General features: G+C 37.7%; 1 protein-coding gene across 1 annotated transcript in view; it reads left to right on the plus strand.

Moving 5' to 3' along the window:
* Window positions 1-11,052, plus strand: part of ADAM10 (ADAM metallopeptidase domain 10) — a 137,785-nt gene extending 126,733 nt beyond the window's left edge. The window contains exons 15-16 of the mRNA XM_082733756.1: window positions 6,843-6,969; window positions 8,795-11,052. Of these exons, the coding sequence (XP_082589882.1) occupies window positions 6,843-6,969; window positions 8,795-8,889 (222 nt within the window). The 3' untranslated portion in view covers window positions 8,890-11,052. The remainder of the gene's footprint in view (window positions 1-6,842; window positions 6,970-8,794) is intronic.
* The last annotated feature ends 428 nt before the right edge of the window (window positions 11,053-11,480 follow it).

The raw sequence follows: 11,480 nt of genomic DNA on the forward strand, positions 1-11,480 counted from the left end.
TATACAAGTTTGCCTTAAGTGAGTGTAGAATGCTTTCATTTTATATCACTGTTGACATTCCCATGCCACTCTTTCAGATAGCATGGTCCATAATGCTTGGAGAGAACCACAAGACTGTTGCTGCATTTGTGGGCATTCCCAGGCCAAACAGTTAAGATAACAAAAATCCAGTTTCTTAGAAGTTATTTGTCTGATTTGTGTTCTGTGCAGAGTTCACTTGCATAGCAGAGTTTATTTTGTTACATGAATGCTTCATGCTCTGGTTTTTCATCATGTCAGGAAAGTGTCCTTCTAGTTAATAAGCTAGATTATTAGGATGCTTTGGTCTAAGATGCTGTGAAAGGAAGGAGGGTTAGTTTCACTGACTTTCCTTTCATACCCTGGCACCTTTACTCCTCAGATTGCATAGAGTAAGAAGAATCTGAACAGTTTAATACTTTTCAGGGCATGAGTTACTGACTGCTGCTGGTATCATGGAAATGATGTAAGAAAACTTCTGCTTTTTTTTTCTGGAAAAGTTGTTTTTGGTAGTATTTTGAATGTGTGTATATATATATATATATATATATATATATATATATATATATATATATATTTAAAGATTTTATTTATTTATTTGACAGATAGAGACCAGAAGTGGGCAGAGAGGCAGGCAGGGAGAGAGAGAGGGGAAAGCAGGCTCCTGCGAGCAGAGAGCCTGATGTGGGGCTCGTTCCCAGGACCCTGAGATCATGACCTGAGCCAAAGGCAGAGTCCCTAACCCACTGAGCCACCCAGGCACCCCTTTTGAATGTATTTTTTAAAAATATGTTTGTTATATTTGTATCTGGCAAAGAGATAATGATAAACATCCTTTGGATTTATTAAGGAGTCGCCTAGTCCTTTTTTTTTTTTTTTAAAGATTTTACTTATTTATTTGACAGAGAGAGATCACAAGCAGGCAGAGAGGCAGGCAGAGAGAGAGGAGGAAGCAGGCTCCCCGCTGAGCAGAGAGTCCGATGCGGGGCTCGATCCCAGGACCCTGGGATCATGACCCGAGCCGAAGGCAGCGGCCCAACCCACTGAGCCACCCAGGCGCCCCGGAGTCGCCTAGTCCTTAAAAAGTTTGAAAGCGATTACTAAGAAATCTATAGAGACCTTGCATCCTTATCTCCTTTTTTAAAAAACAGGGTTGAGGGCTTTGGGTAGTTCTTTTTCACTTTCTTCCATAGTTACTGATGTGTTCACATCTTCTATATCTTTTGTATTAGATTTGACATTGTAGAAAACCTTCTTTGACTTTGATTTTTTTTTTCAAATTTATCATTGTATTTCTCCATCTTTTTGAGGTTTACTTATGTATTTGAGAGAGACAAAGCATGATTGGGGGAAGGGGCAGAGGGAGGGAGAGAATCTCAAGCAGATTCCACACAAAGTACTGAGCCCGACCGGGGGAGGGGGTGAGTGGGGGGCTTGATCCCACTACCTGAGATCATGATATGAGCTGAAATAAAGAGTGGACATTTAACTGACTAAGGCACCCAGTTGCCCCTCTCCATCTTTTTAAAAGTAATTTCCTGTTATTTTGTTACTTTTTTCTTTTTGTTTAGATTTATCAGTTTTTCTTTTTTTATTATTATTTTGATAAGAATCAATTGTATTTCTCATTTTTAAATTAATTTCTTCTCTCATATTTTGTTGTAACTTTATGAACCTCAGTACTAAGTATCTGTTCTTCTTTATGAAAGATTGAAGCAAGTTTTCCTGAGTGCTTCATAGAACACTAGATGTATGGGTTTGGTAGTCAAATGAATCTGGAAAACATTATATACTGTAGTCCTCTCTTAGATACTTATGAAGAGTATTGTGAGAAGTCCTACAGTACAAAATCCTTAAATTTCATTTTCCAAACTTACCTGACACTAGAAATCTTTATTCATGTAAGGCTTATTAAACCCTAAATATCGGGACGCCTGGGTGGCTCAGTTGGTTGGATGACTACCTTTGGCTCAGGTCATGATCCCGGGGTACTGAGATCAAGTTCCACATTGGGCTCTCTGTTCAGTGGGGAGCCTGCTTCCCCCTCTCTCTATTTCTGCCTACCTCTCTGCCTACTTGTGATCTCTGTCTGTCAAATAAATAAAATCTTAAAAAAAACAACCAGTAATTCTTATTCCTGGTTGTTCATTAATTAGGGCTTAGACTAATTAATTCAGAATCTCATGGGATGGCGTATAAGTATCTGGATCTTTTAAAAGCTCCTCAGCTATTTCTGGTGGGCAGCCAGGACTGAGAACCAACCATTTATCTAGAACCAGGGGTCAGCAGAATGGCTTATGAGCCAAATCTAGCCCATTGCCTGCTTTTGTGTGGCTCACAAGCTATAAATGTTTTCAAGTAGTTGAAGAAATCAAAAGATATTACTGAAATAACATTCCTTTGAAAATTATATCAGCTCAGATTTCAGTGACCATAAATAATGATTCATTGGAGCATGGCCACACCCAACCATTTACATATTATCTGTGGCTGCTTTTGTACTTTGAGTAGTTGCAACAGAGACTGGCTCCCCAAATCTAAAATATCTATCTGGCCTTTTAGAGGAAACCTTTTGCCAAACCATAATCTAGAGCATTGGATTTCAAAGTGTGGTCCCCTGACCAGCAGTGTCAGTGTTGTCTGGGAACTTGCTAGAAAGGCAGATTATTGGGCCTCATCGTTGAGCCACTGAGACAGTAGGTGATGGTGCATGCTCAAGTTTGGAAACCATTTTTTTAGTCTCTGCAATGTAATGACTCATTTTTTAAAAGAATTTTCTACTCTGTCATCCTCACATGTTAAAATGGAGGGTGGATGTGGACCTTCATTACGTGGTAGAATAGGCCACATAGCTATCATTTGTGAAACCTGAACACCAAAGATGCAGTATTGTCATAGGGCTTAGCATATGGTAGGGATTCAATATATATTTGCTAGATGAATGTAGCAGATTTCTTAAATGTCATAATGTATCTGGAAAAGAATAAAAATTGTGCATATTATCTTAACTTTGAAGCTATAATATCTTCAGGTTTCTCTCAGTGGTATTTTATCCTGCTTGCTCAGGCTATGATTAAAGTAACTAAGAGATTAGGAGTCAGTTGCTTTCTGCTTGGCAGACTGGTGTGAGGGGTGGCACGTGGGGGTGTTGCAGGATGGAAGAACATTTAGTCAAAGTCTAGACACCAGTATATTCTGAAGGATAGAAGGGAAGCCTTTTGTCCCTGCAGGGTGGCAAAACGAGAATCACCACAAGGAACTGTGGGCCCAAAAAGGCTTTGTGAGCCACAGGAGGTCTAGAGTCATTTACGGAGAGTGAGTTACCAAACTCTGGAACATTCACTGAAACGATTATCTGGTTGAGTTTTTCTGGAGATTTTTAAAAGATTTTATTTATTTATTTTAGAGAAAGAGTGTGTGCGTGCTCAAGTGCATGCTCACGCACAAGAAGGGGAGAGGGGCAGAGGGAGAGTAAGGCAGAGAAGTGGGCTCTGCACTGAGTGCAGGGCCTGCCACAGGGCTCCATCCCAGGACACCAAGATCATGACCTGAGCTGAAACCAAGAGTCAGGTGTTCAACCCACTGAGCCACCCAGGTGCCCCGAGGGGATGTTTAAAATAAAGTAAAGACTATCCTGTGTCTGGAGAGACTTGAGTGTATGTGTTGCTCCTTCTTCCTCACAGTTTTCTTTTGGGTGATACCTGTTTTATCATTTTATAATCCTATAGGTCCCTTTTGTTTATTTAGATTATTAAATAAAAAATAATTATAATTAGTACATAATATATTAGACTGGTAAATTTTGACCTTTTAATTTGTAATTTTTACTTTTTTTTTTCTACTTTGTGTGTTCTTTTGGCCATGTAAATGACTCTGTTGAATAACGTCTGTTTCCTTTGTAGAATTATTTTCTTAGACTTGATTTAGTGCTTGGTAACTGCAAAGCTATGTTTTAACCTTTTGGTTATCTTCTCTTTGTCTCTTAAATTTCACTCAACACCCTTGTATCTATGAAAGGCGAGAGTTCACGCATAATTTACACTCATTAAATGTTTGTTGAGTAAGTGATGGCTCTCCTTTCTTTGATATTCTAGCAGGTGGACAAATTGTGGTCTTTTCTTTACAGATGAAACACATATTTTTCATTTGTTAGCCTGGTTTGGTATTCTTTCTTCTAATTTTATAGTATGTATAATTTCACATTTAACCAATTCTACGATAATTCTCTTTTAAAGGGAACATTAAAAATACCCTTGACCGGGGCGCCTGGGTGGCTCAGTTGGTTAAGCAACTGCCTTCGGCTCAGGTCACGGTCCCGGAGTCCCGGGATCTCGGCCCGCATCAGGCTCCCAACTCCATGGGGAGTCTGCTTCTCCCTCTGACCTTCTCGCCTCTCATGCTCTCTCTCACTGTCTCTCTCTCAAATAAATAAATAAAAATCTTAAAAAAAAAAATACCCTCGACCAAAGTTGGCCATATTTATTTACTACGCTCTCAAATACACTATTGTTTTGTTTGTTTAGTTTTTCTTGCTGTATTCTCACCACTGTGACGTTTCGTTTCCCCACACACTAAACTCAGAGGAGCTGCTGTCGTCACTAAAACATCTCAGGCTGTGGGCTTTTGAGAACGTAGTTAATTACCTGGAAAAATTTGGAGGAAGTCCAAGAAAACTGCTAAAAGGAACTGGAAGTCCATTAGGAACTGGATGCCATATTTTAGTAAATGTTTATTGATCTCAACTGGACCTTCAACTTTTGACTTTTGTTTTCTACAGTTATAACCATAACTAAATCCAGGCTTGCTTTCTTCTCTGCTTCTGTTATTCTCATAACTACCTGCATCTTGTATTTAAGATGTCTTAGGTACTAAAAAACTAGTATCAGAGATACCAAAACCACTATTTTTTATATCCTGTCTCTGTTGTGAGAGCCTTGTCACATTATTTGTGTGGGCAATCTAGAAATAACAAATAAGCTCTTTAAAAGTGTTTATAAGAGTCGGTGTTTGCCATAGTGACTCACTGGTAATAACTAGTCCAACAGGTACTTTTTTGTGGGACAGGTACTAAGTTTGTAGCATATAAATTCAGGGAGCCTGTAGTCCAGTCTGGATTCGAGAAGACAAGCACAGAGAAACACATTTTCATTCTTGCCTGGTGTTTTCATAGAAAATAGGGAAGACCTATTTAGGGAATACCTCTTTAAGGAGGTGATACCAAAACTAAATTCTTCTTTTTTTTTTTTTGTCAGAGAGAGCGAGCACAGGCAGACAGAGTGGCAGGCAGAGGCAGAGGGAGAAGCAGGCTTCCTGCTGAGCAAGGAGCCTGATGTGGGACTCGATCCCAGGATGCCAGGATCATGACTTGAGCCAAAGGCAGCTGCTTAACCAACCGAGCCACCCAGGCGTCCCCCAAAACTAAATTCTTAAGGACTAGTAGAAATAGAGCGTACAGATGGATGTTTTATGAATAGGGAGGATCTAAAAAGTCACGTATTTTTTTTTAATTAAAAAGTCTTGTTTTTACATTTTTTCTTTTTGTAAGTGTGATTATCCTTTTTTTAAATTGGCAAAGTAGTGATTGAAAAATAAGCCACCTTTTCCCCCCGAAGCCCAGTCTTCTCAAGATGATTTTTTTGTATATTCTTTAAAAACCATGTATACTATTACAAGTATTTATTTATTTATTTATTGAAAGAAAGAGAGCATGAGCTGGTGGGGAGGGGCAGAGAGAGAGAATCTTAAGCAGACTTCACACCCACTGCAGAGTCTGACGTGACACTCGATCTCACAACCCTGAGATTATGACCTGAGCTGAAATTAAGAATTGGATGCCCAAATGACTAGCATCCATATATATACATATACCTATATACATACATGCATGTGTGTGTGTATTTATTTACTTATTTATTTTAAGTCTATTTATTTATCTTAGCACAAGCAGGAAGGGCAGAGGGAGAGGGAGCGAGAATCCCAAGCAGACCCCATGCTGAGTGTAGAGTCCAGCATGGGGCTCGATCTCATGCCCCGAGATCACGACCTTAGCTGAAACCAAGAGCCAGTTATTGAACCAACTGTGCCACCCAGGCACCGCCCCCCCATATCTATGTATGTATGTGTGTGTGTGTGTGTGTGTGTATATGTGTGTATGTGTATATATATATTTTTTAAGTAGAATCATATGTGTACTTTGCTGTACTTTATTGTGCTCGTTTTATTTTTTTCCTCCCTCCTGCTTAATGGTTTTAGAGATCCTTGGTGGGAAGGTTTTAAAGAAGGGTTTTACAGAGAGGAATGGCATGGTCAATTCCATATTTTAGGTAGTTGTAACATGGATGACCATGTAGAAGATGGTTTTGAGCAGGGAAGACTAGAGGGAAGGAAATACGTTAGAAAATACAGTAGACTTTAGGAATAGATGTGCATCTCCTGTGGCTAGCATATCATCCTGAAAGTTGGAAAACCACTGATTCTTGGTGCTTATGGATTGGATCACATTGGAGGTGATACTACAGGATCCCAGGGTCCTGGGATGAAGCGCCATGTTGGATTCTCTGCTCAGCCGGAAACCTGCTTCTCCCTCTCCCTCCTCTACTACCCCTGCCTGTGTTCCTTCTCTCGCTGTCCCTCTCTCTGTGTCAAATAAATAAATAAAATCTTAAGGAAAAAAAGAAGAAATTAATCTTATATGTGGTATCTGTACACTTCCTGAAGAACAAATGTTCTTCAGAAATTAAAATGTAATATATATATTTTATGTAATATAAAATATTCTAAAATATTTTGCAGTTCTTTCAGTAGAAAAATCTTTTTATTTCTAGATTTATTGGTGGGCAGTATTACTTATGGGAATTGCCCTGATCATGCTAATGGCTGGATTTATTAAGATATGCAGTGTTCATACTCCAAGTAGTAATCCAAAGCTGCCTCCTCCTAAACCTCTTCCAGGTAAGACACTTTGAGCAAGGTATGTTTTTTTTTTTTAAATAACTTTGAACTGTTCAGCAGGTAGAATTGAATGATAAATGGGTCTTTTAACAAATTTTATAGTATTTTCTCTTTGAGAATAAGATTAGTAGATGAATTATTTGATTTTTTTTTGAATTATTTGATTTTTAAGTATGTTTTTTGTCAGTCCAATCTAGTTTGCTAATGGCTACCAATTTAATGCTAATCTGTCTTGAATCACTAAAAATATTTAGACTTGGACAGTTATATATTTGCCTGATACCTGTTTTCTCTTTTCTTATTTTTGTATTCTAAAATCTTCCCTTCTTTGTTTTTATTATGATAGGCTACTTCGAAATGATTGATTATTCTAATAGCTGTGTTTCTGTTATTGTTTCTATTGTTTGTGCTCTTAAAATGTTTTCTGGCACATAAATTCATTTTCCTGAGAGGTGATGCTTATGGGGAAATAAAGATAATGGTCTGTGGGAAGGGCTTAGGATGGAGGCTTCAGTCACCAAGAAACCGTGGTTTTTACTCTTCGTCTCTGAAAACAATTCCTGAGGTTTGGGGTCCACCCTTGACCTCTCATGGAGACACAGCATTGGGAGGAGGCTTTCTTTACATTCGCTCCAGGGATTTGGAAAAGAAAAAGGTTAGGAAGCAACTGCTCCAGATGATTTAGTTCCCATCTGTTTGTGCCTCACCTTCCCCAAGCTATTTGTGGCTTCTGTGCTGCCCTCAGAAGTGCCTGCGCCAGAACTGTTCACTCTAGGTGTGGGGCAGACATGGTGCCATAATGGTGGGGGAGAACGAGAGGTAAATGACAGCTGTCCCTCTCCTGCCTCCCACAGACTTCTCATGAAGCCTCTCACCTCAGGCCAAGTCTGATACCTTACACAAAGTAGTTTAAAACTAGGGGTTTCTTACAACTGTTTGCCTAAATTTACCTGTCGTGGCACAAGAGAGCTCAGTAGTCATGCTTGGGACAGCATCTTGGTGGGAATCAGAGGAAATGTGATTTTGATGTCACTGCTTTTTGTAAATTGACAGTGTGAGCGAGCACCATAGAATTTATATTAATTTCCTAGGGATTTCTGAGGGCCACATGACACTCATTAGATATGTTACCAATTATGATCTCATGCAACATAACAGTTTTTTTTTTTAACTTGATTTCACTTTAAGCAAATTTTACCTTAAAAAAAAAAAAAGAAAACCAACCCTAGCAATTATCGAACCCTCCCAAAAAGCACTTTTACATGAATTGTCATTTAATCCTCACAGATTACATGGACAGGCTGTAGGGGTTCATTATAATCCCTGTTTTACAGACTAGGCATCTCAGTTTCAGAGAGTTTAAGTCATTTGCTCAAAGACTCTGTAATTTATTCCTCATAGATTCTGTCCTCAGAATATGTATTAATCTAATAGTTAATGTCTGTTGAGCACTTGAAACGTGGCAAGTTAACAGTGAGATGTGTTGTAAATACATCTGGGAATGTTGTAAATACAATACTGGGAAGACTTGGTATACAAGAAAGAATGAAATAGTTTATTAATACTTTCTTGTATTGATTACACCTTGAGGTGATGATATTTTGCCTATATCAGATTAAGTGGAATAAAAAAGCTACTAACATTATCTTGCCCATCTTTTTGACCTTTTTCATTATGGCTACCAGAAAATTTAAAATTACATACATGAGTTGTATTTCTGTTGGATAGTGTTGATCTAGAACCTTTCTTATTGAATTGACAGCTTTGTTTTTTAACATTAAAAAGTGCACAGTAAATCCGTTTTACTTTTGTTCATGATTCGCAGGCACTTTAAAGAGGAGGAGACCTCCACAGCCCATTCAGCAACCCCAGCGTCAGAGGCCCCGGGAGAGTTATCAAATGGGACACATGAGACGTTAACTGCAGCTTTTGCCTTGGTTCTTCCTAGTGCCTACAATGGGAAAACTTCACTCCAAAGAGACACCTATTAAATCATCATCCCCCAACTAAACCCTCACAAATAACAGTCGAAGAAAAAATGGCAAGAGATCATGTCCTCAGACCAGGTGGAATTACTTAAATTTTAAAGCCTGAAAATTCCAATTTGGGGGTGGGGGGGTGGAAAAGGAACCCAATTTTCTTATGGACAGCTCTTTTTAACCTAATGGCACAAAGTCTTAGAATATTATTACGTGCCCCGTGTTCCCTGTTCTTCGTTGCTGCATTTTCTTCACTTGCAGGCAGACTTGGCTCTCGATAAACTTTTATCACAAATTGAAATATATATATATTTTTTTCAACTGCCAATCAAGGCTAGGAGGCTCGACCACCTCAACATTGGAGACATCACTTGCCAATGTACATACCTTGTTATATGCAGACATGTATTTCTTATGTACACTGTACTTCTGTGTGCAATTGTAAACAGAAATTGCAATATGGATGTTTCTTTGTATTATAAAATTTTTCCGCTCTTAATGAAAAATTACTGTTTAATTGACATACTCAGGATAACAGAGAATGGTGGTATTCAGTGGTCCAGGATTCTGTAATGCTTTACACAGGCAGTTTTTGAAGTGAGAATCAATTTACCTTTTTATAATGATGGAGTTGGTTCTGATATTCATCTTGTCTTCATCCAATGGCTGCTGAGAGCACAGGAGTGACTACGCTTAGGAACACAGTTAAGTGTGCAAACTGGACGTATGCAGCATACTACTTCAGAGTCCGTTCTTACGTAAATGTCTGATTTCTGCTTATTTACTTTAACTTTCTAATTCCAGTTTTGAATTGATAGGTGAAGTTTTAATCACGCTTTGGTAGAAATTATGTCAATGAAATGATTTTTTTATTTGTAGCCTGTTATTTGTGTTTTCCATATATCTAAAGTATGCTAATTATGTTTTTGGTTTTCTCTGATACAGAAAAGAAAAGCTGTGTCTTTTATTTTATCAAAGTATTGGAACAGTTTTTTCAGCATACTATCACTGATCATTGGTAACCACTAAAGAAGGATGATTTGTTCAACTAGTAGTTAAAATTGTAGATAGGCCTTCTGACATTTTTTTCCTTAAAATATTTTAACAGCAGTGAAGGTGAAACAGCACAATGTCCCATTCCAAATTTATTTTTTAAACAGATGTAAATAATTGGCTTTTTAAAGAAAGAAAGCAAAAGCATTTAATGTATTAACAGGCTTATTGCTATGCAGGAATGGAAGGGGGCATTACAAAAAGTTTTAAGCTTGTGACGTATTTATTGCTTCTGTTTTCCAACTACATCACTTAAATTAGAAGTAAACAGCTATGATTTTTTCTGGCTTCACATAGGAGGCAAATTTAGGGAACATTGAAAAGATTTGTGTTTTGGCTTATTTTTTCCTTTTTGTTTCTTAAGAGTATAAGGTTTACACAATCATTCTCATAATGTGACGCAAGCCAGCAAGGCCAAAAATGCTAGAGAAAATAATGGGATCTCTTCCTTGTAAACTTGTACAGTATGTGGTGACTTTTTTCAAAATACAGCTTTTTGTACATGATTTAGAGACAAATTTTGTACATGAAACCCCAGATAGACTATAAATAATTCTAAACAGACAAGTAGGTAGATATGTACGTAATTGCTTTTAAATCATTTAAATGCCTTTGTTTTTGGACTGTGCAAAGGTTGGAAGTGGGTTTGCATTTCTAAAATGGTGACTTTTCTTCTGCAAGAGTTCTTAGTAACTTCTTGAATGTGGTAGACTTTGGAACATGTACATTTTTTGCTTGTAATGTTATCCTGTGGTAGGGTTTTGGCAGGTACACACTGCCCTATTTTATTTTGAGTCTAAGTTAAATGTTTTCTGACAAGAGATACGTGCACTGAACTCTTTCCACTGCAAATCAAGATGTGGTAAAACAAAAGGATCAAGACAAATGAGATCTAATACTACTGTCAGTTTATGTCCACTGTGTTTTATACAGTATCTTTTTGTTCACTTTGGAAATTTTTACTAAAAATTGCAAAAAATAAAGTATTGTGCAAAGATGTAAGGTTTTTTGAAACTTGAAATGCATTAATAAATAGACTTGATGAAATCAACTTGAAGGTTCCATACTCTTTGAACTCTGAGAACTATCAAAAGGAGCTTCCTGCAAGGCAGCTTTTCCTTACTTCTCAAGAGAGAGATGATTAAGCAGAGAGGATGACTCTTTCCATACACATACGGATAGTTTTATTCCAGGTTAGGAGTCCATGAAAAAAATTTATGACTAGGTATCTCTGTATCTACACACAATGATCCTTTAAAAAAACACTCAACTGATCTCAGCTGCTTTACATTACTTCTAATCAATATTCAAAATGTTTAAAAGTCTTTGTCTTGGTAGACGAGCCAAGTCATTTTGGAAACTGTGGTCTTATATATATTTTACAAAGTTTTGAATACTAAGTACCTAATTTATTTTAAAAGCCCATTTTAGTAGTTAGTATGTTTTAAAATTTGGAGCCACCTTTTCCTGTTTCGTCAC

Source organism: Mustela nivalis (assembly GCF_964662115.1).
Source record: "Mustela nivalis genome assembly, chromosome: 6".
NCBI classification, from domain to species: Eukaryota; Metazoa; Chordata; class Mammalia; order Carnivora; family Mustelidae; genus Mustela; species Mustela nivalis.